Genomic DNA, 27,433 nt, shown 5'->3' with positions numbered 1-27,433 from the left:
CTGGGCGGAACGGGCTGTGCTTCCAACCGATTGTTTACTTTTTCCTGTTTTATGAACTCTTCCGAGCTTATAGGACATCAGGATTGCACAACCCCAATCGTGAAAGAGCATCTGGTCAGAATAAAAACCTCTGGTGTAGGGAAAAGAATTCAGTGTATTTTTGGGAAGAGAAGCAGTGAGCATGATGGTATTCCTTTATTTTGATCCTTTCAACATGACCCTCTTGAAAGGTGTAATATGTCATAAAAACTGAATAGCTTCAGATCTTTAAATCCAGATGTTCTTTTTTTTTTTAAAAAAAATCAGTATTGTACAAGATTATGTCTTGCTCTCCCCAACATTCCTTGGAGGCAGAAAGCAAATGTTAAAAAACTGGCAGGTTTTACTTCCTATGTCAGAGGCACACCCAGAGCTTCTTTCTGCTTGGGGACCAGGCTTGGTTCTTGGTTTCTAGAATGGTTGAGCCTCTGGCACCACGAAGCACTTAGCAGTTTCCTCCACATCTGGGGCTGAGATCTCCATGCTCAGAACAAAGCAGCCAATCTGGAGGGTTTGGTCCTAGGGAAGAGGGAAGGCTGCCCCTGGACTCTGGTTCCCCGTGTCCAGATGGGACCAAACCTCGGCATCATGGTTTGGCTTGGAAGATGCTCGGGGAGCTTGTGAGAAGCACAGCACCAGGTACAGACTTCCTGCTGGTAATCTAAAGTGATGGCTTTGAAATGTTTATCTGGACCTTCTAAAGGCAGTTGCTTGATCACATCTTATCCAAGTTTGGACTCTCCATTTGATTATTCATACCCCATGAGCCTGTAAAAACCAGCCCATGCTGGCCCGCAACGTGTCATTTCAACAGATCAGCAATTGCAAAACGCCGGTGCCACTTACCGGCAGAGCACTGGACCTAAGGACTCAGCGGACATAAACACTCCCAGATTGCTTTGCATTTTAACCATAACAGAAAATGACGGGACACCTCCAGCACCCACTGGGTGGTACTGTCTTGGTTACAGATCAGGTCACCTGGTTGTGTTCCCTTTTCTGTGCATTTTGTCCTTTCAAATGATCTTGTATAAAGTTTGTATTTAAAATGTTTTTCAAAAGGTAAATGCTTAGAGGAGCCAAGTCTTGTGAATCATCCTTCTTGTGCTTCCTTTTGGCAAGTGGAGGGATCGCCATGGATTCTGACCCGGGTGGGCGAGCATTCATGGGTCATCTTCTCCTGTGAGCTCGGGGAATGGGAATGAGGGGAGTCAGAGGCTCTTCTTCAACACTTTGATGGAACGGCAGGATCCTTCAGCTCATTAGGGTCTGTGAAAACAGAGGGGGAATTGCTTATTTTACTGGCACCTAGTTCTCTAAGTCTCTCCCCTGTGGAACCTTCTCGTCTTCCTGCTCCTTCCCCCTCCATACCTAGTCCTCACACAGCCACAGTCAGCCTCCCAGGCGCTTCCAAACTTGCTACAGCTCTAGCTGCATGGCTGGCCTCAGTTCCCAACCCCCAGCTGTACACCGCCCCCTCCCCCTCCCCCTCCCCCTTTACCATCTCCCCAACAGAAGTAAGAAAAGGTTTTCCTCCTGCCGTGAACTTGAATATCTTGAATTCTTAGGGAAGTTTCTTAAGGAGCAAGAAGGCCTTCCCCTCATGGATCATCAGCCTAAGGGTAGGTGATGGCCGTGTGTGGAGGCATGTAGGGCAGGAGGGAAAAGAGGGATCTAAGTAAAAAAGACCCTGTCACCAGTGGGATTCCACGTCACAATGGGAGCTTTGGCTCTGTGACAGGTGATTCTTCAGAAACCACCTTCCCCTGATGGCTGGTGGCAGGGGGATCAGGTCTCAAGTTAAAACCTGGTTTATTTTATTTTTTTTCTTCTCAAGTTCAATTAGTTGGAAAATTAAGACAAGGACCCACATTTTGTCAGATCTCAGCAGAAGTCAAAGTAAGCGTCATATCTGGCCTAAGTAGATATTTGCTCTTCTGCGGAAACTTCAGACAGTACTTGAGGAGGTGACGGGCTTTTGAACGTGACCTTCACTCAGAGGTTTCCATTAGTTGGCAGGTTTGAGTCCTGAACTCAACATCGCCCGCCCACCCACCCACCATGGGGGTGTGAGTACTTACGAGTACCCTCCCGACATTTTCCGCACAACCACAAAGATGATCCATCCGATGAAACCGATGGCCAGTAAGACCCCAACGATGATTCCGACCAGGGTCACTGTGGCCAAGCCATCTGCATGGGAGGGGAAAGAAAACATGAGCCCCAGGTAAGAAATACACCTGTGGCACCACATGTCACACATAACAAGGCCATTGCCCTACTCTGCACAGCAAATATGAGTGGAGAAGTGTTGGGCTCTTTTCCTGTTCAGTGCTACAGAAGGAACCCAGGGCCTTACACAAATTAGCCAAGCACTTGACCCCTGAGCTACGCCCCAGCCCTACTCTCTCTATTCGAATCTCATCTTAAATGAAAAGACTTTTGGGGGGTCTCAGGAACTATTGTGCATAACAGATGGACCTCACCTAATGGGTGGTGTTTTTATACAGCTTGTCAACTGGCTTTTACTTTGATTCCTAGTGACACCAAATTGGAGTAGAATATCATTCCCGCAGCTGTCTTTAAGTGAATCATTCACTTCTTTTCTTTTTCTCCCCTCCCCCCCTATTTTTTACAGTGCTAGGTGAGGAACCCAAGAATCATGGGTTACGGGTCATAGCGGCAGGGGGATTGTTCTACCAAGGCGCTGCAGCCCCAGTCCTACTTCTTTTCAAGTAAAGGGAATTCTCTGTACTTGCTTTAAATATATATATATGAATGAAAACTATACTCAGAAGCTTTTCTCTTCTGCTCTTGTTGAATATAATACAGGAAAAATAGGCAACTCATCAAAAAAATCAGGTTTAAAGAAACTGTCTTCCATGCCCACAGGAATATTCTGAACCTGTGGTCTTGCCTACCTTTCTCGACTGTTGTTTCTGTCTCTTCAGCTACTTTCTCTGTAAAGGGAGAGATGTAGTGATATAAAATTATTAGGATTTAATAACTATGATTTAACAATTGGCAAAAGATATACAATGTAGCAAAACATGCAAAGAAGATGATTTCTTAGATAAATTGGATGGGAATTTTAAGCAAGCACTGACATGAAACTGTCTTGGTGCCTATCATTATCAAAATCACGAACTCTTCTTCACATCTGTGGGTTCACAGCACCTCTGTATACAAGACTTGTTTTCTCATCCAATTGAGAAAGCAGAGTCAAGGACACTAAGCCACAGAGATATGAAATAAATGGTCAAAAAATTTCAGAGATTATGGTGGCGAAAGAATCCACAGCTGTGGATACTTAGTCCAATATTGAGATCATGGAAAACTTACAGACTGTGCCCAGGGCTATTGCTCACTTGGAGAGTAATACTCTAATCTGGGAAGAGGTGACAGGGCTGTGATTCCTCTCATGCCATCTATTCCCTGCTTGGGTTGCCAAATCCAGATTTCACAAGGCAGCAGCATGCCTAGCCGAGTTTCACCTGTTCATGCCACTGAATTACATTGAGATTTCTATCAGCAGTCAGATCTTCTCTAGAACTTACAATATGAATATTCTCCATTGTGAGTCTCTTCCAGATAGTTCTACACAGTTCCTAAAACAAAAGTGTTTTCCTTTGTTTCTCCATTATATACTGAGTCTATAACTCACAATTGGCCCCTAAAGTGTTGCTGGGAGCAGTCTTGAAGGACTGAACCCTTAACCTATGGGATCTGATGCTATCTTCAGGTAGATAATGTCAGAACTAAATTGGATTAGAGGATGCCCAGCTGATGTCCATGGGCAGAATTGGTTGTTTCTGTTGGCAAGGGGAGGGGTTTGCATTTGATGTCAGAGGTGATCTGTGTTGGGAGGAGGAGAGTCTTGAGTTTGAATTTAGGGTTGGTTGTCCCAACACACTAGCCAACCATCATCTAAAAGATGCTTACTTTTACCAGTTGGTTGGCTTTGAAATAATCCACTCACTTTGTATCAAGAGTCTCCTCAAAATAAGATACCTTTTCAAGATGGCCCCAGGGTAGTTCCCCAGACCCAGGTCTCCCTGCATGAGCTGATCCCATGGCTCTGGGACACTTATACAGAGTGTATGTTGAGCATTCTACCCTCAAATAATGGGGAGGAGACTATTGGGTTTGAGCCTCCCAGAGCAGAGGGTCGTGGAATCAAACTGTCATCCTGGGTAGCCAACTGCAGCAGTGATATAATATATAATATAGCTCAATCTTTGCTTATCAGGTCCTAGCCTGGTGGCAACTGATTCTAGGCTCAAAACACACGGTTATCATCATTGAAGGCACTCTGGGTTAGAAAATGCTTTACTGAAAATAAAGTTGATGCAAGACTCTACTAATTGAGAGCTTTTAGTTCTGTATTCCCCAGTCCCTCCCAATGATGCTGTCCGTGATCATGAGCATGTGTCATGCATGGGAACATCATCCTACTTGGGCACTCCATGGGAAAACTGGCCATCTGTTGCCCTAATAAAATTACCTCTTAAAATCCAGTTCTCAGAATGACAGTTTTAACTCTTATGGGAAATATCTCAGGATAATGAGGCTCAAAGTGGGATTGAGTATGTAACAGAATCTCCTTCCCTTTTAAGGCTGAATAATATTCTGTTGCACATATATACTATTTTTATTTATCCATTCATTGGTCCATGGACACTTGGGTTGCTTCCATATTTTAACTATTGTGGATGCTGCTTGCTATGAACATGGGAGTACAATATAAAAGCATTTTTTTAAGTCCTCAGATATGCTATAGAGTTTAAAAACCACATTGGCATCTGACCCAGAAGTGTTTATTGAAGGATAATATGGTTGGGGGCAGTGGTGTGTGCCTGTGGTCCCAGTTATTGGAGATGCTGACACAAGAGGATTTTGAGTTCAAGGCTAGTCTTAGAGACCCCAACTCAAAGAAAAAAATACAAAAATGTGCATTGCTGATAGGGATATAGCTCCATGGTAGAGCATTTGTCTAGCAAGCACAAGGCCCTGGGTTCAATGCCCAGCATTACACACACACACACACACACTCTCTCTCACACATATACAGACTGACTTTCTGGTTGTTTAAATGTGTAGTTGGTTTGGGGAATTAGTTTGGGAGAACACTGTTTCAAGCATGGTCTTTACACTGGCTTTTCATCTTAAAGACAGAAACATAAAATCTAATTAGATGAAACAATTTATATAAAACTTCTCCAGTTAGCAAGCACTCCTTGGAGTTACTTGAAGATTTGCTCTTTTTCTCTCCTGCTACAAAATAAGGTACATTTTTAAAAAAAATCTCAAATAGCTGGATTTCTTTTAAGAAATCTCTGGAAGTAGGAATGAACCCATCCATTGCTGAGCATGACCTTCCCTCATGCTCACCAGCAAAGGTCTAATTCTCAGGATAATGGTAATGACCCCAAAGCCCCCTCCAAAGCTTCTCCATTTGCATTGTGCTAACCACAAATCACAAATACAACCCCAGATCCTGATCCATCTGGTGTAGAAGATCCTTGCTCCACATATGCAGACATGAACTTCATGTGAGAGGGTTAGTGTTAGTGTAGAATCTATCAAGATTTACTTAGGCTGGCCGAGTTTCATGCCGTTGATAGCATGAAGTTCTTGGTGCAGGGTCAGGAGCTACTTAACTAGCCCTGGCAGGGGCCATATCACTAGCTGTCATTCAAGGTAGAGATAGATTTCCAGCAACCTGATAGTTCAAATTTGATTTAGCAACTCATAAATTGAATTCTGAACCCACCTCAAAAAGCTTGGTTCAGAACTCACTCTTTCTTTCTTCTTTTTTAAAATTTTTTTAAATTTTTATTTTTTAGGTCCTGGGGATTGAACCCAGGGATATTTTCCACTGAGATACACCCCCAGCCCTTTTTATTTTTTATTTTGAGACAGGGTCTTGCTAAGTTGCTGAGCTGGCCTCAAACTTGCAATCCTCCTGACTCAGCCTCCCTTGTTGCTGGGATTACAGGAGCGCATCGTGGTGCCCACTCTTGCATTATAAACATATCCCCTGTTATTACATTTGTTCATGGACTTTTGGAAGGTGTGGGCAAAAGCAGGTCCAACCCTACTGGGGTGACAGGTCTCCTTACCTTTGGAGCGGCTAGTTGCTACATCAGGGACTGTGGTGCTATGGCTTTCTTCGTGGGTGTGGACTGAGCCTTCTTGGGTGGGCAGATCCTCAATGGGAACATCTGTTCTACTCTCTGCATTTGTTGGTGCCTATTAGACATGCAAATGAGGCAAAATAGAAAATAAAGCCTAATGTTTTAAAGTGCATACTCTGGCTTACAACAGAAAAGGGTTTAAGGTGGCATAAATATACACAAGACACCATGGCACAAATTCAAAGTGGAATCAAGAAACCAAAACAAGAAGGATGGGAACAGGAATAAAACCAGGTCTCCTCCAAGAACGGATTCCAAATGTTCGACATGCTGACTTGCTGGTGGGTAATTTCTTCCAAAACCCACCAGACCAAAAAGCTTTAATACTTGCTTTTCCATAAACCCTAGTAGCACTTTTTCCCTGTAACCTGTATTGGGCACACACCTGAATCATCCTTCACCTCCTCCCTCCCCTAGTGAGAGTGACCACTAGCCATTGCTGGGAGCTTACATGGCCCCTGGCGCTTTAAGTGGTTTCTCACTTACTCCACACACGACCTTGGGAAATAGATCCTACTATTAGTCCTATTGTACGAACAAAGCTTAGAATGATTTGACAATATGCCCAAACTTGTGTCACCCTGTAAACGACAGGGCAGGACTTGAGTAGTGCTGGGTTAATGGTTTACTACAGAGAGTATCACAGAGGATGCCCATGAAGAGATTCACAGGGCCAGAGAACATAGGAGGGGGCAGAGCTTCTAGGCCCTCTCTGGGCACCACTCTCCAGGGGCCTCCAGGAACTCAGCTTTCTAGAAGCTCCCTGGACCTCATCCTTCTGAATCCACACAGAGACTGTATTGCCTATGCATGATGGATTCAATCACTGGCCAATGGTGACCAGTTTCAGCCCTCTCCCTTCCCTGGAGGTTGGAGTGAAACTGAGAGTCCTTTTAATCCCACCTCGGTCTTTCTGGGGACCAGCCCCACTCCAGAAGCTACCCAGGGGCTGGCAGCTATTAGTCAACTCATCAGCATAGAAAAAGACACTTAGCACTTTGAAGATTCCAAAGAAGTGGTTCTGCTGACTCCAAAGTCCATGTCAATGTAGCAGTTGACAAACTAGTGAGCCTAGGCAACAAAACCCAAATGGGACAAATAGAATCACATCAAACTTAAAATTGTGAGTGCACCCATGGGCACCAGCCACGGGGGGAAAAGGCCACCCACCTACATGGAAGAAAATATTTGCAAATCATTTATCTGGTAAGGGGTATAAAGAACTACAACGGAACAACAAAAAGAACCCACAAAACTCGGGCAAAGGTCTGCAGTAGAGGTTTCTCTAAGGATGCTATACAAATGGCTCGCAGGCTTATGAATCCATGCTCAGCATCACTCATCAGAGAAATGCAGATCAAAACTGTGATGAGCTAGGTTTGCGCTCGCTTCTGTTAGAAGGGCTGCTATGAATGTATATATCCTTGTGCACCAAAGTGGGAGAACTGCTGTGGAGAGCAGTATGGCAGCTCTTCAAAACAGTAAATCTAGAACTATCTGCTTTCAGATAGCAGCACTATCTGAAAGTGGTTCTTGAGTACCTAAAAGAATTCCAAGCAGGGCGTTCAAGAGAGATCTGCACACCCACAGGAAACAGTGCTGCTAGGAAGCACTATTGGCAAACGCGGAAGCAGGCCAGCCATCCACCAGCAGAGAGCCGGGTGGCCAAATGTGGCACACACACACGGACACTCAACCTTAAAAAGGGAGGAATTCCTGACACATGAAGCAACACAGACGAACCTTAAGGAGACTTTGCTAAGTAAAATAAACCAGTCCCCAGAAGACAAATACTGTGAGGTTCCCTTGTGAGCTATCCAGAGAAGTCGAAATCAGAGACAGAAAATAGATAGGGTGCTAACAGGCACCAGGGGCTTAGAGAAGGGAAGGATGAGGAGCTGCTGCTGAGAGGGCACAGAACTTCAGATTCATAAGGCAAAAAAAGTTCTGCAGGTCTGTTTAGCCATGCAAATATACTTAGAACTGCAGAACTATACACTTAACATAGTTATGATGGTGAATTTAATCTTCTGTGCTTTTTACCAGAAACTACTGTGGGTCCAGCATATTTCCAAACCCTTGGGATATAATGAGTAACAAAAATTCCCCACTAGCAGTCTGGGGCTGGGTGGCAGGGTGTGAAGACTTAATATGTAAACAAATACAAAAGATCATTTTAAGTAACTTTAAGGGCTTTGAAGAAAACATAGACTGGACTGGACTGGACTAGCAGTCGGCAAACTTTTTCTCTAAAGACCAAAATGGTGCATGTTCTCAGCCTTGCAGGCCCAAACCGTTCAGCTCTGCTCTTACAGTGTGAATGCCACCAGATCCTTCTCACCCAAATAGCCATTTCTGTGTTCCAATAAAACTTTATTGACAGGAACAGTCAGTGGGACACGTCTGGTAGGTAACTTGCTGACCTCAGGGCTGGAGGGATGGGATGCTTTAGATAACATCTCTTTGAGATAACTCAGAACTTGAGTCATGAGAAAGTCAGCCAGGGAGGATGAGGGAGTGTTGCAGGAGGAGGAAAGAGAAGCCGAAGTTGGAACCAGCTTGGTGTTCAAAGATCAGAGAGGCCAAAGGCAAAGCAAAGGTCAGGTGGGCAGGAGCCTCCATCTTGTTAACCAATGAGTCGTCAACTCCTAGATGATTGACGGTGTGTCTCACAGCCTCCGCCCCGGGCCTGGCCTCTTGTCTTGTCTAGGGCAGTTGCCTGAGATATGTGTCAGTGACAGTTCATTAGGGTAGGATGTGTGTCCACACGGAATCCACGTGGGTTATACCAGCGTGGTCTGTGGGATGATTCCAGTTCATGCTCATTACTGGTCTACATAGGGAGGCAGGAAATGGAGACTGCACATTGGGGAACTTGTATCAGTGACATTGCCACAAGGTGCGAGAAGACAGTTGACTGTACTGAAACTGTGCTGTAACGCAGGAGAAGTTTTAAAACCTGGCTCTTTCCGAGTCTGGCTCTTTCTGAGTCTGACCCCTGGGCTAGTGCTCTCAAGTCACCTGTCAGTATACCACCTCCCCACTGGACGGAATTGGAAGCATGCCACTCATGATCCCTTGGCAAAGTGGCTTATGTTGATTTTACGTACAATACACATTCTATCCTTCTTCCAAGAGAGGAGCAGATTCGTCTCTTCCCAAGATACTCACCAGAGCCGTTGGGCCAGAAGACGCAGAGAACTCTTCAGTGGTGCCTGTGGTCACAATGTTGTCTTCTATAGCTGGAGTAACTGAGTCGTCTTTTGCACCTGGGGTCACAAGGTCATCTTCTAGCTGGCCTGTGATGGCTGAAGAAAAATGGAGTTAGGGTTTAAGACAGAAACAGTGTGGGCCGACCTGACCGGCCAGCTGCAGCCAGATGATTTTGTTTCCCATCCCTTGCGGCGCTTTTATTTAATTTTGGTCTTTTTTTGGCCTATCACAGTGCCAGGAACCAAACTATTGTCCTTGCAGGACCTGGGGCACACACAGTGTGCCTGGTTGTCTCCACTAATGGAAACACAAAGAGATGAAGCAGCCAGCCCTTTCCCCGGATTCCACCGAGATGGGTTGCACACAGGTGTGAACACCTTTCCCAAAGGAAGCAGGTTCTTCCTGCCACTGATTCCTATGATGAGTCAATGCATTCAGATGAGTAGAATATCATTTAACCTGGAAAAGATTCTTAACAGAAGCACCTGGAAACATCTCTAAACCTGCCTAATTGCAGGATCCGTGCAAACCTGCTGAATCGCAGTGTCCCAAATAAGGGTCTCTGTCTTTTTAAAATCAAGCTCTCAAGGCTGGAATGGAGCTCCGTGGGAGAGTGCTTAAGTAAACAAATAGATAAACAGATAGAAGTTCTCTCTCCGTTTAGTTTTGAGACTACTGTGCACTTGGATGACAAGGACCATGGGCTCTAGTACAGACCTAGTAGACACAGTTCAACTTGTTAGTTCACTGCTTGCTGGAGGGTTGGTAATGTACTCAAGGGCATCAAGACACCAATACAACTCTTAGTGCCAATAAATAAGCAAATTAGGGCTCACTGGCCCACTCTGCCTTTTCTGTGCCCACAAGGGGATGAATGACTGGGCGGTGCCAGGGAGAGGGGTTTCCAGTGGAGTGAGGCGCTGGTGGAGGACAGGGCGAGTCCCACAGTGGGGAGCGCTTTGGTTCAATCGCACCTCCCCAGGCTTCATGTATTGGAAAACTAATCCCCAAATTCATATGCTGATGGCATTTGAAAGTGTGGCTTTTAAGATATCATTAGATAGGTGATCAGGGTAGGCCCCTTAGGATGGGATTGGTGGCTAAATAAGAAGAGGAAGAGGCTATAATGCAGCAAGATGGCTCCTACCAGATGCTCTTGCACCGCCCAGCCAGAACCATAAGCCAAATAAATGTTTATGCTTTTTTGGGGGGGTGGGGTGGGGTGGGGGGACTAGGGATTGACTTCAGGGACACTCAACCACTGAGTCACATCCTCAGCCCTATTTCGTATTTTATTTAGAGACAAGGTCTCACTGAGTCACTTAGCACCTCGCTCTTGCTGAGGCTGCCTTTGAACTCGTGATCCTCCTGCCTCAGCCTCCTGAGCTGCTGGGATTACAGGCATGTGCCACCATACCCAGCATGTCTAGTCTTTATAAACTCCCTAGTATCAGGTATTTTATTATAGCAACAGAAAATGGGCTCAAACAGGAGAGAATAGAATATAGCAGTGTCCTCTTCCACCTCTGTTGCAATGATCCAGAACTAGTCATGACTGTGCCCAAGCATCATCTCTGAACTCACCAGATAATCCTTTTCATGAGTTAAAAATCTGACTCACTGACCATGGGCTTCCTCTCCAGACTGGAGTGGTTCTAGAAATTCCATGACTAAATACAGTTGCAAAATAAGCAAGCACGTGCATCCCGGGAGCAGGAGGAAGGGTGCTTGGAGACCTTTTTGTGTAATTAAAGAGCAGATGTTCATCTGTAGCTAGGCAGTGCTCAAATTAGCAATCCATTCCTTGCCTACGGAGCCTTATTTTCCCTCTGTTTAGACAACGCAGCCAGAAGCACAGCTAATAAATATTTGATCATAAGTTCTCTGCAGATGCCTGGAGGGAGGAGGCCCCCAGAGGAAACCCGCTCACTTCCTGAGCCTCCTGTCTGCATCTCAAGTCCTTATCCAGCTGCGGATCAATGGCTTTGGGTGGACTTAAGCACATGCATTCATTTCTCTATCTTGGGAATGGGGAAAAGGCTTTGAATTGAATAACTCAGGGCATGCAAATGGGTCGCCTCTTCTGCTGGTCATTTACTGGGCTGGGAGGATGGCAATGGTGGGTCCCACAGGATTTATGAGTCTGTAGAGTGGGCAAATATTTACTGTATTTATTAAGCTCAACGGGAATATTCTTTTGCCAGGCAAATGTCCTTATTAAAAAACTAAGCATCCTGTTTTCTTCCCTCCTCTGGTTTGAACAAATCATCCACTTAAAAAATGTCTTTTGGATCTGTTCAGCAAAGTCACTTGCTACGTGGCGTCTGTAACTTAAAACAAAACAACCCTTGCTTAAATTAAAAAAAAAAAAAAAGTACTGAATGAATTTGACTTGAATTCTTTCATCGAGAGCTCAGTTCAATGAAAGCGTAACTTGATAAAAATTCCCTCTTGTTCTTTGCTAGCCCTGGCCCTCAGAGCCAAACACCCAAATCGCTCTGAATGGACAAAGGATGTTTTATGAATGACAGTCAGGATTCAGAAGCAGGTCCTTTGTCCCATGGCCTCCGCTTTCTTTCTGCACCATGGGAAAGTTGATCTTTACAAGAGTTCTCAATCATTCCTCTTATTATTTTGGCCAAAGGCTTTCCTGGGTGAAGAGATGCTCTAGGCCTGCTGTGGAGTTTCCAGCCAGCGTCTGACGTCCTGTCCCCCTGTCCTCCTGAAGCCACGTATTGATGTCTCCTTGCTCATGGGTCCTTCTAAGACACATGCAAGCTCACAAGCACAAGGGCACATGCACATACTCACACACCACTGTTCACACAGGTGATACCCACAGCCAGGTGCACAGAGAGTTCTAGAGCCTTGGACCCTCCTAGGCACCTTCAAACCTCTTCTTGTCACACCCAACCTCAGCCAGCATGAGGAATCAGTGGAAGTTTCCAAATCGGGCAGGAACCTTTTATTTACCTGGACAATTTTCTGTTGTCATTCTTTAAAAACCGAGGCCATGATTTATACTACTTAGGAGATTGGACAAATCAACTTAAGGTTCTTCATTTTGAAAATAAAGATCTGAAACAATGTTTATTTGTATCTAAGTGCTAATTATGAATGATTTTTATCTTTGTAGTAAAGTCCAACATCTCACCAGGTGCAGTAGAGCATGCCTGTAATCCCAGTGGCTTGGGGGCTGAGGCAGGAGGATCACGAGTTCAAAGTCAGCCTCAGCAACTTGGTGAGACCCTAAAAAACTCAGAGAGGCCCTGTCTCTAAAAAAAAAAAAAAAATACAAAAGGGCTGGGAATGTGGCTCAGTGCTTATAGAGATGATTCAAGTTTACACATAGCATTTCTTAAAATATATTTTAGAATTTAGATACAACATTAAATCGGGATAGTGCTGGAATTATAATACTCCCAAATTCTTAATCTTTTGAATATATGGTTAATCCTTTGGTTTTATTTGCCTCCCTTTGGTTTGTGGTGATGACTGTCTCTAGCTATCTGGTTACTACCCTTTGAGAATGTCTTCTTTGTGGCCTTTTTTCTTTTATGCTACTATTCATCTTTTTTTGTAGCAGCTAGTGCTAATCAGACCTTAAGAACACATTCTTTGGACTAGATGCCGCAGACTGCTTTTTTGCTGGTTGGCATTTGCCTCTTTTGCAAATGGCAAGCTCTGTTGGTACTCATCATCATCTTTTTTTTTTTTTCTGTTTATTTTCTTCCTTTGAAGCCATGCTCCCAAATGCTTCCTCTAGAGTACGTAAATGTCCACCTGTGCTTTCCCCAAGGTTTTGTCGTTACATTGAATATCTACATTTTTCTTGTGTTTATTTTGCAGTCTCGTGTAAAATGGGAACACAGGTTCCAGAGTCACAGAATGACGTTTAGGTCAATGACAACACAACCATGTCCCATAAGATTGAAATGAAGCTGGAAATTTTTTTCTTTTTATTTATTTATTTGTACTGAGGATCTAGCACTCGGGTGTTTAACCACTAAGCCCTTTTTATTTTCGTTTTGAGACAGGGTCTCACTAAGTTCTAGGGCCTTGCTAAGTTACTGAGGCTGGCCTGAAACTTGCAATCCTCCTTATTCAGCTTCCTGAGTCGCTGGGATTATAGACGCGTGCCACCCATGCCCAGATGGAAAATTCTATCACCTAGTGACACTACGGTTGTCACAATGTCATAGCACCACAGATTCTGGTGTGTGCAAACCTACTGCACTGCCAGTTGGATAAAAGTGTAACTAGCACACCCAAGTATCTGATGCATGTAATCCTTGCTAATGACAATAAACAGCCACATGGCTGGTCTGGGTGTCTAGTGTGCTTTTGGTCATATCTTAGCGTGTACCCCTACTGCTTAATGGCCACCACGGGACACTTCTCCTGATTGCATCCAAAGACCATGTCAAGTGATTGACCTCTTCCACCCAAGTTCATGTCAGTGTCCTCGGTGACAGTCGCATCATAACAAAATCGCCTAACAGTGATCTGAGTGTGTCCCTGTCCTTAAGTGGCACTTCACTGTAATCTGACTCCCTGGCAAAAGGTGAGAGTTATTCTGACAAATTTTTTTACCCATGGCTTCCAAACACCCAGCTCTCACTGAGACAAGCTTCTTCCAGTGTCTGTGTCATAGTCACAGGAGAGACTGCCCAGCACGAGGGCCAGCTCCGATGGCCTGACCACTGCCTGCTCCTCCTGCCCCCACACTGGCTTGTCTTGCTGTCTCGACAAACCGATTCCTAAATCTGTGCTCCCTTCCACAAGCTCCCCGCCCTTCCTCCATCAGCTGGTAGCTCCCAGTGAAGTGGGTGCCCAGGAGGAGCTAGAATCAGTGTGGGAAGAGAGGGGGCGGGGGTTCCTCACACAGAGGGGCATGCAGGTGTCCCATGGAAGACACAACACCCAGCCACCCCCTCACCTCTGCTGGCCACTGCAGGGTTTCTGGCTCCTCTTCCTGCTGACCATTCCACAACAGCCCGAGGGAGGGGTGAAGGGCATCACTGCCCCCTTAACAGACGAGGACATGAGGCCAGAGGGGACTTCTTGATCACCTTCCGTCAGGCTCCTCTGAGTCCTCTTCTCACGAAGCACCCCCCGACCCCCCGTGGGTCCCTGAGCCCGCCCTGCCGAGTCCAGCTTTAACACAAATCCCTCCAGGTCGGCACGGTCAGAAGCCCCACACTGGGCATCTGGGCAAGACTCTGGACACCTTTGGCCAGAGCCTTGTCAGGCCACCTTGGCCACAATCCCACCTTTGAGGTCTTTTCATAGTGACGTTTTTATCCACGGACTCCTCACTCTCTCGGCTGGTGGCTCGTCCTTGGATTCAGAGTCAGCGGGCTCCCTCCCTTCGCCAGACCCCTACTGCAACTGTGCAAAGTCTGCCTTTCGTTTTAACATGTTGGCAGGACAACATTTTTTTTTTTTTTTTTTGCCAGGTCACAAGTTAAGTGCTTTGCTGAGTTTGTCTGATTCATGGGTGACACAAAGTCAAGTGCATCATGGGTCCAACACAGGACCAAAAGGCAGCCTTGCCCCTCTCTGACATGGGCTTCTGGCAGCTCTCAACAGCCTGCGCCCGCTCCCTAGGCCCCACCCTCCTTCTCTTCTCCCCTCCCTCACCTTCGTCCTCCCCTCAGTCACAGTCCCACTGGTCAGAAGCAGCACCGTCCCCCAGGTCCCACTCCCCTGGTGAAATCTCATCTTGCTAGGATCTTGAGTCTTCCTCTTTGGTGACCACAGTCTCGACTTCTTCAAACGTGTCCCCTTCTAGGGAACATCGGGAGGATCTAAATGCCTGATGAAGAGAAGGCTAGAATTTGCTCTAAAAGAATGTCCTTCCTTGGACTGCGGCTCTCTTGGCTGTAAAGTGAACTTGGCAAAAATGATCGAGACCAGAACCCACCAGGTGAGGGTGTGGCTCTATGGTAGAGTCCCTGCTTAGCCCTGCTTAGCACGCAGAGGGCCTGGGTTTGATTCCTGCATGAAAAATAAAATAAACCACAAACAAACAAAAAACAACCAAGCCCATCTCTCTTATCTCAAGCCCCTGGGACTTATATTTATTTTACAAATATTTCTTGAGTAGCTGCTATGTGCTGAGTACCACTCTGAGCACTAGAGTGCTCAGGCCAGGTCTCTGGTCTCACGAACTGGCTAGGACTGGGTAAGAAAGAAGCCAGGAAGGAGGGCTGAGTAGGGGAGGACTTCACCTGAGCCAGAAAGCAAGGCCACTCTGGGTTCCACATGAAGGGACTGTGTGCTGGGAAGGGTCAGGCGGAAGCTGTGAGGCCACTTAGACCATTTCTGCCACTAGGTGACAGTGGTGACGGAGAAGGAAAGAACCAGACAGGTAAAGGACAGGAAGTATTCCCAGTCGTCACCCAGCAACAATCAGAACTATGCACATTCCCGGAGCCAAGAGTCCACTTCAGGATCCGTTAGGGCTGTGTTGGCAAACCCACCCCGCAAAGCCAGCTACTCCTGGGTGATGCACAGGATAGTCACAAAAGTCAGTAGTTCCTGCCCTGTCCACCTGCATGCTGGGAGGAGCTCCTTCTATTCATTTCTGCTTTGGACTCTGACGGTGGGACAAGCAGTTTTCACAGCCGCCAGCTGAGTCACTCTTGGGGTCTTCAAAGAAAACCCGAGGTGTTGGTCAGCAGAGTAAGGCAGGCCTTCATGCCGCCTGGGGTCCTCCACTCCAGGGCTGCTCCAGGGTCAAAATGCACACCCAGATCAGCCTTTGAGGAGAGCTGACCAAACAGCCTTGGGAAGACTTTTGCAGCCATCGAGAAAAGTTAAATGCTTTTTTATTTAAACATTCTAGGAATGTAAGGAATCTGGTTTTGCCTCCAGGAGAAACTGTCTGATAACTAATAAACAACGACAGGAGTGCACCTTGCCACCCACAGCCCACACGGCCCCAAGACACTTGCTTTGGCTTTTTTTTTTTCTTTGTTTTTTTTTTTTTCAGTAAAGTCACGCTTTTGGAGAGATGTCAAAATGTGTATTTGGAAAGGAAAAACACCACTTCTTTTCTTTTACATAGACACGGGTTTTTGAATCTTATTTTCCCATCAGGTCTCCAAATTGTGCCCAGAAACCTGAAAATAAACACACCTCAGACGGCAGAGAGGAGCCGACCCCGCCGGGTGTTCTAGCCTTGACCACCCAAATCTCTGTGCGACCCCTTCATCTCCGTTCAAAACGCACCCAATGTAGCTGTTGGCTAACCTTCCCTTGGTTACCATGAGCTGGTGTTCTGCCACCAGGAGGAAGGCGTCAGAACACTGCCTCTGAGCTTCCCGGTGCCCCTAGGCTGGCCTCGCCCCTGACCTCATGAAAGCCTTTCTTTGGAATATGGAGGGAGCCAATAGCCTTTGAAGTTCCAAAGCTCCTCGGACAAAGAAAGCCATTCCCCACCGCAGGGCTGTGTGCCCTCCTCTCCTGGCAGTCCAGTCGCTGGCAGGGTGTGGGCACAACCTCACTGATATGGCCAATGAGTTACTTCTCCTTACCCATTCCTTGAACCCTGGTAAATTGCTTCCTGGATCAAAAGTCTGGCCCTGGAAAATCTAAGCAACCCAATTCATCTAGGCAACCCCTACAGGGCTTGGCCCTGCCACCCCGGGCACCCACAGAAATGCACTCTCTTTACCTTCTGTCAGAAGTTCACAGTGCTACCTCCAGCCCACATGGCCCAGGCCGCCAGGGGCTGGCGCCACGGTCGGCCTTTAGCAGACGTCTGTTGGGTGGCTGACTGCGTAAGTACGTTTATAAGCCAAGAAGGAAATTTCTCTTGAATGACCCCTTAGATTATAATATCCCTGCACTGTTCACTGGCCTTCACCCCAGAATTGGTAAATAACTTCCCCTAACAAAAGGGACAGCGTAACTGAAGACAGGACCATTCACCCGTGAGATGAGGTGACGCTTGCTGTTTGATTTCTAATGAGCAGTGGCTGTCCACTCACTCTGACAGGTCTCTCAGCCCCTGCAGGCTGAGGCCAATGAGGAGTTGGGACGTGGCTGTCGGCTGCTGGCATTGGAAAAGTGCCACGAGCTCCTCTGGAGGAATCAAAAGAGGTCTTGCACACTAAGGTTTGGAGCCAGGAGATAGGCATAATGGGCTCTGGGTGGGGTGACCCCTCTGGGTCACTCCCCCAAAGTTGAAAGCAGAATTTTGAAAGTTTTCTACAGCTACTGGGCACAGTGGCCCACACCTGTAATCCCAGCAATTCGGGAGGTTGAGGCAGAAGGTTAGCAAGTCCAAGGCCAGCCTCAGCCACTTGGCAAGATCCTGCCTCAAAATAAAAATAAAATAACGAGCTGGGGCTATAAGTTGGTGGTAGAGAATATGCTTAGCATCTGAGGTCCTGGGTTTGATCCTTAACATTGATTTTTTTAAATAGAAAGAAAAAGTAGAAGCCAATGACCATTAGGAAAAAAAACTATTTTCATTTTACTAGCAAGGAGTCACATTTTAAGTCACTGGAAAGGTAGAAGACACAGAACTTCGGATCCATAAGACATAACATCAGGCGTCCCAACTAGATCCATCTTCTCTCCCTTTGGAAGGGGAAAGAAACTGAGACCTTCCGTGTTTCATTCACAAATTCTGCATTTAATCTCTACAACCATGAGGTGAGATTTTGACAACGGCCACTTTTTGTTGAATTTTAGAATGTGCAAAACGTGGTATCACGTGCCCTTCGTTGGTCTTCACGAAAACTAAGTGAACCGCCCAGATATGGAGCAAGCAGCAAAGCAGACCTTAGACATCAGGATCTACCAGACCCATAGACCCCAACGCCCATGCCCTGACCACTGTGACACGGCTTCACAGGTACTGGTTGCTCTTGTTCACCTCCGACCCACGGGTCTCTCTACTCCTTAAAGAAAGAGCTGGAATAGACTGAGGCTGCTCTGAAGTAACTTCTGCAGGAACCTTAGGCTGAGCTGCTCTGGGCACCTGCAGGTTCATCTTTCAACGATCTCACTGCCGTTCCAAACCCTGCCCAGGTAAAATCCCCATCCCTCAGAGCTTCCCACAGGAGAGCCTCTCCCCTGTACTAGCAGAGGACAACATTTGGGTGGCTCTGCCATTCACTGCTGTCTCTGGACCAGCATCTGTAGCTGACAGGATGACATGTCATTCTGCCATAAGCTTAGGTCCAGCCGCAGGCACAGGGTCTCCTGTCTGGCAGAATGAATGGATGGATGATATTTAGACTCTCCAGGGCTCACGGAAGCGAATCGACTTTCTGTGCACCCCCCAATATGGACAAGCATTTACACAGAAGCTGCCGATTCAGACCTCAACCAAGATTACTCAACTTGGGAAGACGTTTTACCCTTGACTAAGAGCGGAGTGTTGTCTGTAAAAGAGGAAATGAGTTCACAGTTTTTTAAACTGGAACCACACCTCCCTAATGAGGTCTTTGGAACTCAGTGGGGGGCCTGGGAGCACAGTCAGGTAGGAAAGGCCACCTCCCAGGGCAGAGTGCTAGCCCTTGAGTCATCAGATGACAGGAAGCTGTCTTAGAAGTGCTGCCCCAGCAGAGCCTCTGGGCAGGGAAGTGGGGTACTGGGGAGCACTTGCCATCTGCTGGGAAACTGAACGGGAATCTGAGTTTCTGATTCACTCTGGCTGTCAGCTGAGCAGAGCAGTTTTGCAAGAGTGGAAGAGAAGCCTTTGGATCCCACCTCACTGTCCACCCCTGCAGAATGTGGCTGTTTCCACTAGCTGCCCTTGGCCTTGATCCTGAGCCTGATTGGAAGGCTTCAAGTGCGGCTCCATAGATTTTTCTTTTTTAACTAGTTGTTATTGGCAGGGAGGATCTCTCCGGACCTTCCCGTACCATCTTTCTCCCTCTGTTCTGACGCAGGGGAAATTCAGACACCACGCTTCACTTGCAGGGCTCACCTCGGATGCCCCTTAGCAGGCGATTCCCCTTGTGCTCCCGAGATGGAGCCAACTGCACGTCCCACGGTAACCTCAAAATCCCTGCAGCTAAAGCAGAGCACGCAAATGCTCCCACCCAACTAAGTTGGCTCCTAGCCTCCCGTCCAGCCTACTTGATTTTTGTAATGTTTCTATCATCTGCCTGCTTGTCCTTCCTACTGAAAGGCCACCGTTTCCTCCCTCTTCTTCCTCACCAGCTGACTGTGGCACCCCCCAATTTTTATTGTTGTTTTTTGGTGGTGCTGGGGGTGGAACCCAGGGTCTCTACATGGGAGGCAAGCACTCCACCACCAGCCCTCGAGCTCCTGTAGGCACTCTCCTTTCTAAGGGCAAGGAATATGCACAAATAATGAAAATAGAACAGGAAGAATCACTCACACAACCTGCATAAAGAACAAGGGAAGGGGCAGGGGCTGGAGTTCAGTGGTAGAGCACTTGCCTAGCATGTGTGAGGCACTGGGTTGGATCTGCAGCACCACATAAATATAAATAAATAAAATAAAGGTATTGTGCCATCTACAACAAAATTATTGAAAACAAACAAACAAACAAAATAACAAAGGAAAAGGACTCACACTCCATGATTTCAAAACTTACTACAAAGCTACAGTCATCAAGACTGTATTTAGCTGGGTGCAGTGGGGTGCACACCTGTAGTCCCAGCTACTCGGGAGGCAGAGGCAGGAGGAATGCTTGAGCCCAAGAGTTTGAGACTAGCCTGGGCAACATAGTGAGACCCAAGATTCAGTATTCAAAAACCAATAATAAAAATAGACCTGGGATAGCTGGGGTTGTGGCTCAGCTATAGAGAGCCGGCCTAGCATGTGTGAGGCGCTGGGTTTGATGCTCAGCACCACATAAAAATAAATAAATAAAATAAAGGCATTGTGTCCAACTACAACATATATATATATATATATATATATATATATATATATATATATATGGACTGAGGATGTAGCTCAGTTGTAGAGTGCTTGCCTAGCTTGTAGAAGCCCTGGATTTGATCCCCAGCACTAGGGAGAGTTTTTTTTTTTTTTTAATTAAAATAAATTCTAAAACCTGAAAGACTAGGTGGTACTAGCATAAGGCTAGCAATATGGATCAATGGAATAGAATCGAGAGTTCAGAAATAAACTTATATTTGTGGGCAATTGATTTTTGACAAGATACCAAGATAACTCAGTGGGGAAAGAATCATCTTTTTAACAGATGGTGGTGAGACAACTGGATACCCACCTGCAAAAAATGGAGCTGGGTCTCTGCTTCACAGCACACACAAAAATTAACTAAATGAACCCAAGACCTACATACCAGGGTTAAAACCACACAACACAAGAGTAAATCTTTGCAACCTTGGTTAAGCAACAGCTTTTTAGATATAACCCTAACAGTACGAGCAACAAGGGGAAATGAGATGAATTAGATTTTAAGAAATATTTAGTTTGTGCTTCAATGAATACTATCAAGAAATTGAAAGGATAACCCAATTCACAGAATGGGAAAAAAAGTCTACAATTCATCTAATTGGTAAGGATCTAGTATCTAAAATTTTTAAAAAATGCTTTTAATCACAATAAAAGGACAACTCAATTTAAAAATGAGCAAAAGGATTTGAACAGACATTTTCTCTAAAGATCTACAAATGGCCAACAAGGAAAAGATACTCAACATCATCTGTCGTTAGGAAAAGATAAATCAGAGCTACTAGATGCCACTCTGTGCCCATTCGAATGGTTACTATTTAAACACAAATACACAGAAAGGAAGGGTTGGCAAGGACAGGGAGAAGTTGGACCCTGTGCATTGTCACTGGGAATGTAAAATGGTTCAGTCACTTTGGAAAACAGCAGACAGGTCCCTAAAAAGGTAAATCAAGAGTCACCATATATGACCCAGCAGTTCCACTCTTGTGTATATACCCGAGAGAAATGAAAACGAATATTCACACCTAGTTATCCCAAGTGCTGCAGGATAAGGAGGGTTGGCAATGAGTGGGTGTACATGGTAGAAGCGTGCATGTGACTGTCCCCAACACAAATAACAAAGGCTCGAGGGGATGGATATGGCAGCAATCCTGATCTGATCATTATATATTGCATACTTATTGACATGCTGCACTATACCCCATAAGTATGTGTAATTATGTGTCAGTTAAAAATTTTAAGAATCAAAGACAGGAAGTGTGAATATGTGGCAGCAGCTAGAAAAGAGACAAATGGACAGGTGCATGTTGTGGATATAAAAAGAATACATGGAGCAGCAGCCTGGGCCACCCTAGGTGCAGACGCTTGCCCCCTGCCAGGGGTGTGCAGGTACGAGGGCGTCCTGGGACTGTGAACTGGAAAGAGCCTCATGGGGAAGATGGGACTTGATCTTGGGAGGGGCAGTCCTGGCGGAAGAAACCTCTAGAGCAAAAACAGAGAAACTGGAAGAGGCAGGGGCTCGTGGAAGGGAAGTGGTGAAGGCTGGAGCTGGGGAGTGGTTAGAGCCTGGGGGGAGGCAGGAATCCGCATCTGGGAGGGGTGGGCCACAGGAGCACAAAGGAGGAGGGCACCATCTTGAGACTGAATCTAGTTTGTGGGGCCCCTGTCGGGTGCAGAGTCAGGAGGTGAAGACACCAAGTGTGGGGAGAACAGAGCAGCGGGTGAGATCAGATTGGGGGGAATAAGGGATCGAAGGCCTTCGTCAATGTTAGCTGCTAAAATATAGTTAATGCTGCTAACCCTTCCCATGCAGAACCTGGCTCCCTCGGCCGTACAGATTCACATTTCACCTTATTATGGGGCGATCCGGCTGGGGTGAAACTGTCTCACATTAGCAGAACAGGCCAGGAAGCCAAACAGGCTAAAACAGAATGGGGAATAGTTTCCTAGCGTTCAGGCACATATTGGCTACCCAAGGCACACTGTGCTCAGGAACAAAAAGAGAAAAAGAGAACCCAAGTTGCTGTTTGGTCACCTGTAGAGACCAGAAGCAAAGGGCAGGGCTGTGGGGTAGAACACATGTCCAGACCGAGGGAAGAGATTCCGGATTCTCAGCGAATCACCTTGACTGAGGTGGGAATCCTCATGGCCGGCAGATAGGACATCTTTCAGACCAGCTGGAAGTGGGCGTAACAGTGACCCCCCCCCCCACCAGCAGCTCTCCACAAACATTTGTTAAATAAACGAATTCCTTGGGTGGAGCTGGTTTAACGTCCATAAATCTGGTTTCTTTCCCTTGCCTTTCTAGACTCTAGACAAACTGGGAACCCTTGTCCTTTGGGTGAGACGCTATTCATTGGATCACAGCTTTTCTGATAGTGGCTGTGTTTTATTCTCCCGGGTGGAGGCCTGGTGATGAACTGTGGGAAACACCCTGTTCTCCTCGGTGATGTTTACAGCTCTTCCTGCCTCCTGTCCCTGCCACCCGCTGCCGTCCAGGTCATTGGCATTCCCCTGAGCGCCTCAAACTTAACAATGGTGACTTGGGGGCCCCGGGTGGCTCAGGGTTGGCCTCTGTCTACTATCTGGGGCGTCTTGCAGGTCTGCCTCCCCAGGCAGAGGTTGAGAGCACATATTCCTTTGGAAAGGTGATTATTGTTTTCATAGGTTTTTGTTTTGTTTCATTTTAAAGCTGTATTAAAAGGCTGGGGGTGTAGCTTGGTGGTAGAGTACTCACACCACCACCACCACCAACAACAACAATGACAACCAGTAACAACAGAAAAACTGCATTCGATTGTTCATCTCCTTAACAGTTTCAATTTTCTGCTTCTCAAACAACAAAGCAAACCAGCTGGCCAAGGCTGCATGCCTCCCAGTGGACATGGCTTGATTCACCTCCAAGGACACACCCATCTCCTTGGAGTCATTCTTGAGGCAAGACACTCGGCCAAAGAAGATGAGGACAAACCCTTGTCCTCTTGTTGCCAAAGCTCAGGAAAGCTCACCATCCCTTGGCTGGCCGTGAACAGGCTGGGTGATGGGTGCTGGGCTCAGGCACGTGGGGAGGAAGCAGCCACTTCCATCTCCTGCCTTGGATGAACCTGGCAGGACTGCAGCTGTTCCCTCACCTATCTCATAGCCTCTGGATAAAATGCTAGTCACTTTCCTTTCTCAGAAAGCTTCAAGAAATCAGTTGAAGTGCTGGGCCGGTGGCGCACACCTGGCATCCCAGAGGCTCTGGAGGCTGAGGCAGGAGGATCGGGAGTTCAAAGCCAGCCTCAACAACAGCGAGGCTCCAAGCAACTCAGTGAGACCCTGTCTCTAAATAACATACAAAATAGGGCTGAGGATGTGGCTTAGTGGTTGAGTGCCTCTGAGTTCAATCCCCAGTACCATAAAAAAAAAAAAAAATCAGTAGAAGGGTTGCAGATGTAGCTCAGTGGTAGATCTCTGGCCTAGCAAGCATGAGGCCCTGGGTTCCATTCTCAGCATCAAAAAAAAAAAAAAAAAGACATCAATAGAGAAAGGGTTTGAAACTCCAGTCAAGGGGAGCTTTATCTCCTGCCTACCCAGCAGAATCCTGACAAATCTCAGTAACCGTACACTTGGCTTTAGAAGGACCCCGGCACCCCTAACCATCTGATCCTCTTCCAAGTAAAGGCTCATGCTGTCGGTTTCCTTGAGAGGCTCCGGGGTAGCAGGAATGGCAAGGCTTCCGTGGAGAGGAAGGGGCCTCTGTCAGACTCACTAAGTGAGCTTCACAAGAGCAGCATAGTGTCCTTGAGTTCCCGCTCCCTCCCGGCACTCCCCTGCAATACTTTCACAAGTTGTAACCTGGCTGCCTGGCTCTCCAAAGCCAGAAATATGACAAATATTCAGATAAGCCAGTGGAATTCAGAGCGCAGGTCTGTGATTTCGTGAAGACTGCAAAGCACGCTCTGGGCTAGTGTCTCCTCCCCAAAGCAGCAGAGTTCAAATCCTGCACCCAGCAATGTACCCCTGTGCAGAATGAATTCAAGAATTCCACTCATAAAGGGATAGCATGGTATGTAACGTACAGTTATGATATCCTTAGAGAATTTTTGCTTTCATGTTTAAGAGGCTTAAGGTGAGGCTCATTTTTAGTTTCAAGTTCAACTTTTTTTTTTTTTTTTTTGTAATAGCAGAGTAGTGTTGTAAAAAGAGTTTGAGGTTTGGCATCAGACCCATTTCTGAATCCCCAATTCTGGCATATTCTGAGGTAATGTACAGTTTACAGGAGATGTAACGGATTAAATGAGGTAGTTGGTGACATTCCTAGCACATGACGGGGGCGGGGGGGGGGGGATAGAAATGCAGGGCAGGCCATACCCTTCCTGCTGATCCAGCCATCCTCCCTTAAGGTTGGAGGTCTTTATAATTCCCTAGGACAGTCACTCTCAGGCTGCTCATTCACAGCGGTGGAGAGAAGGAGTTAGTCCTCTTGGCCATGTCTGTACTTAGCCTTCTCCTGTCTGGACACATTTTTTAAACATGTGCTTTTCTATATTAGATGCTATTAGAGTCCTGTACTCCCCTGTTATGTACAGGACTTCCTCCCGAAGTCTCAAAGAGACCCGACCTTTATTAAATACCTCAAGTGCAACAAATCCTTAGCAGCTCACAAAGATTTCAGGGCCTCCAAAACTGGCAAGAAGTTCGGGGAAATCACAGGGAAATCCATTCGCTGCATGATTAATCCTGGGTGAGTTGGTCCCGGAAAAAGCGCACATGGGTTGGCAGCAAGCAACGGCTTGCAGAATTTCACAAAACAAACTGTCTAACGGACAGGCCCCAAAGTGCGTGTTTTGGACCAAAGTTCAGAGTGAGGGTGGGGCCGGACAATTGAGGAAAACGCCAGATGTGTGGACAACCGTCTTCTTTTGAATCCACAAACGCCCCAAGAGATGACACATGGGACCAGATTATAAAACTGAACCAGATTATAGCACTAGATGGGAGAAACCCAGTAGGGCCCAGTACCCTAAGAGAAGGATAATAACATTCATCACCATAATTGCCCCCAGCCCAGCTCCCCAACAATAGCTCAGCTCAATGAAGTTAGTCATCCATATTCAACTCGCCTCACTCATTATTCCCAGACAAAAACCCTGCTGGGCCTCAGCTCCTGCCCAGTGCAGCTTCCACACACAACCACCCCCGCCCCTCCCCAGGCTGCCCACCCCAATGGGGCTTCTTTCTTTCTTTTTTTCTCCAGTCCTGGGGATGGAACCCAGGGCCCCCCACACATTAGGCAAGTGCTCCACAGCGGACTCCATCGCATCCCAGCCCGCACCCCCCCCGCCCCCCGCATCCCAGCCCCGGGCTGGCCTTGATTCTTTATCAGTGGACTTTCTAGCTATTTTTTCAAAGATTGCACACCTCCTTCTAGGAGTACTTTTGATGTTTAGGAACTGGCTGGACATGATTACAACTAACCCTAGCCCTGGGGGAAACAAAGGACCAGGAAGCCTAGGCCTGTGTTTCCTGGGATGCTAGGATGTGTGGCTCAGGTAGGTTCCTCCCTCACCTGCTGAGTACAAAATGTTGTCATGTGCACATTGTCTGGCCAAAACGGAAACGAAATAAAGAACTGTATATATTCCAGTGGAAAGAGAAGTTCCAAAGATAGGACAACCATGAATAGCTCATGGCCCCTGTAAACAGAGTGGTTCAGTCTCTTTGAAGCAGACACCCTGGCACAAGAGCACTCTGTATAATTTCCCTAAGTCTAGGGGTTCTTGTCTGCCCTGGAATTATAGAAATGCAGGCTGGGCACCCTGGAGACCACACCCTCTCCAAGAAAGACTCTCCTGGGGCTAGGCCTACCTAGATCTTCAATATGGAAAACCTTCAGCAACCTCCAGCCTCAAAGATCAATAGCTTGCTTACAATTCCTTCAGCCAATATTTGGTGAGCAACTATTATTATCAGACATTGTCCTGACCCTGGGGAGCAAACCTAGATGCATCGGAGTCCTCTGGAGCTTACATCAGGGAAACAGACACAGATAAAAATCCCAGAAAAGGAGTAAAATACTGAAAGGTGTTCATGGAGATCAGCACACAGCACACTAGGAAGAAGGGGGCAAGAGATAAGGAGGGGCAAGAAGAGGACACAGGGGAGGGGAACGTGTGGATGGTGGCCTGGCCATCAGACTGAGTCCACTTAAAGTCCAAGGAGTCACAGACGGGAATTCTGTCATTGACATTTTGGGCCCGTTCAATATATGGCCCCAAACCCACTTAAACCTCAAGGTTTGTAACAGTGCTCCAGGGCTGGGGTGTAGCTCAGAGGCAGAGCACTTGCTTAGCTTGCTCCAGGCCCTGGACTGGGTCCCAGCACTGAAGAAAGAGAAAGCAGAACAACCGTCTTCCATTCACCACTCTGCTCAACACCCCCCCCCCCCACCGCACCCAACACACAGTACCTTCCCTTAAGAGGTGAGGCCTCTTCCAGTCTGTCCCCAAGAAGGTGGGGCACACAGGGGAGACCTAGGCCACCTCAGCGGGGACACTCTCCCAGGACCAGCCCTCCTGATTGGGATCCTGGGGAAAGCCCAGGGGCTCTAACCTAGGCAGAAGCCCCTGGCTGCCATCTTCTGTGAGCTTATCTCTTGTGAGCTGACCCTTTGGGCGGCCCCTTCTGTCCCCACTCTGGCCGCCTGTGGATTCCAGGGCGCCTCCTGCCACACCCACTCCGCTGTTTCTTTGGTGTCCCCAGCTAAGCCGCTCGTGGGCTCCTCTCCTCCTCCGGGATGCGGGGCCGGCTCGCGTGCAAGCGCACCCCCGCGCTCCCCCGGGCGACCTCAGACCCCGGGCCCAGCATTGCAGCAAGTCTCCGCTCGCGGGTCCCCCACCAGCAACTGCTGGCGGCCACGATCGCTGGCGCTTACCTCCCTGCGCCGGGACCCAGAGCCACGCGCTCCCCAAAACCAAGAGCAGCACGGGAGCCTTCCACATCTTCCCCGCAGACTCGTCCTCTCTGTGGCCGCCTGAGGTGTCCGTGCTGGGCAGATGGAGAGGCGAGCAGCCTGGGCCCAGCCTGGA

The 27,433-nt window shown here is 47.2% G+C and overlaps 1 protein-coding gene across 1 annotated transcript; it reads right to left on the bottom strand.

The window, feature by feature from the left end:
- Positions 1 to 1,212: 1,212 nt before the first annotated feature.
- Pdpn (podoplanin) lies at positions 1,213 to 27,433 on the bottom strand. The gene is made up of 6 exons (XM_027951886.2): positions 27,280 to 27,433; positions 9,408 to 9,544; positions 6,162 to 6,291; positions 2,961 to 2,999; positions 2,121 to 2,232; positions 1,213 to 1,308 (listed from the first exon to the last, which is right to left on the bottom strand). Exons 1-6 carry the CDS (start codon positions 27,344 to 27,346, stop codon positions 1,302 to 1,304), a joined length of 492 nt encoding a protein of 163 aa, XP_027807687.2. The 5' UTR covers positions 27,347 to 27,433; the 3' UTR covers positions 1,213 to 1,301.

Source organism: Marmota flaviventris, chromosome 10 (genome assembly GCF_047511675.1).
Source record: "Marmota flaviventris isolate mMarFla1 chromosome 10, mMarFla1.hap1, whole genome shotgun sequence".
NCBI lineage: Eukaryota > Metazoa > Chordata > Mammalia > Rodentia > Sciuridae > Marmota > Marmota flaviventris.
The sequence above is the reverse complement of the archived record's forward strand: the minus strand, read 5'-3'. Positions and strand labels throughout refer to the sequence as shown.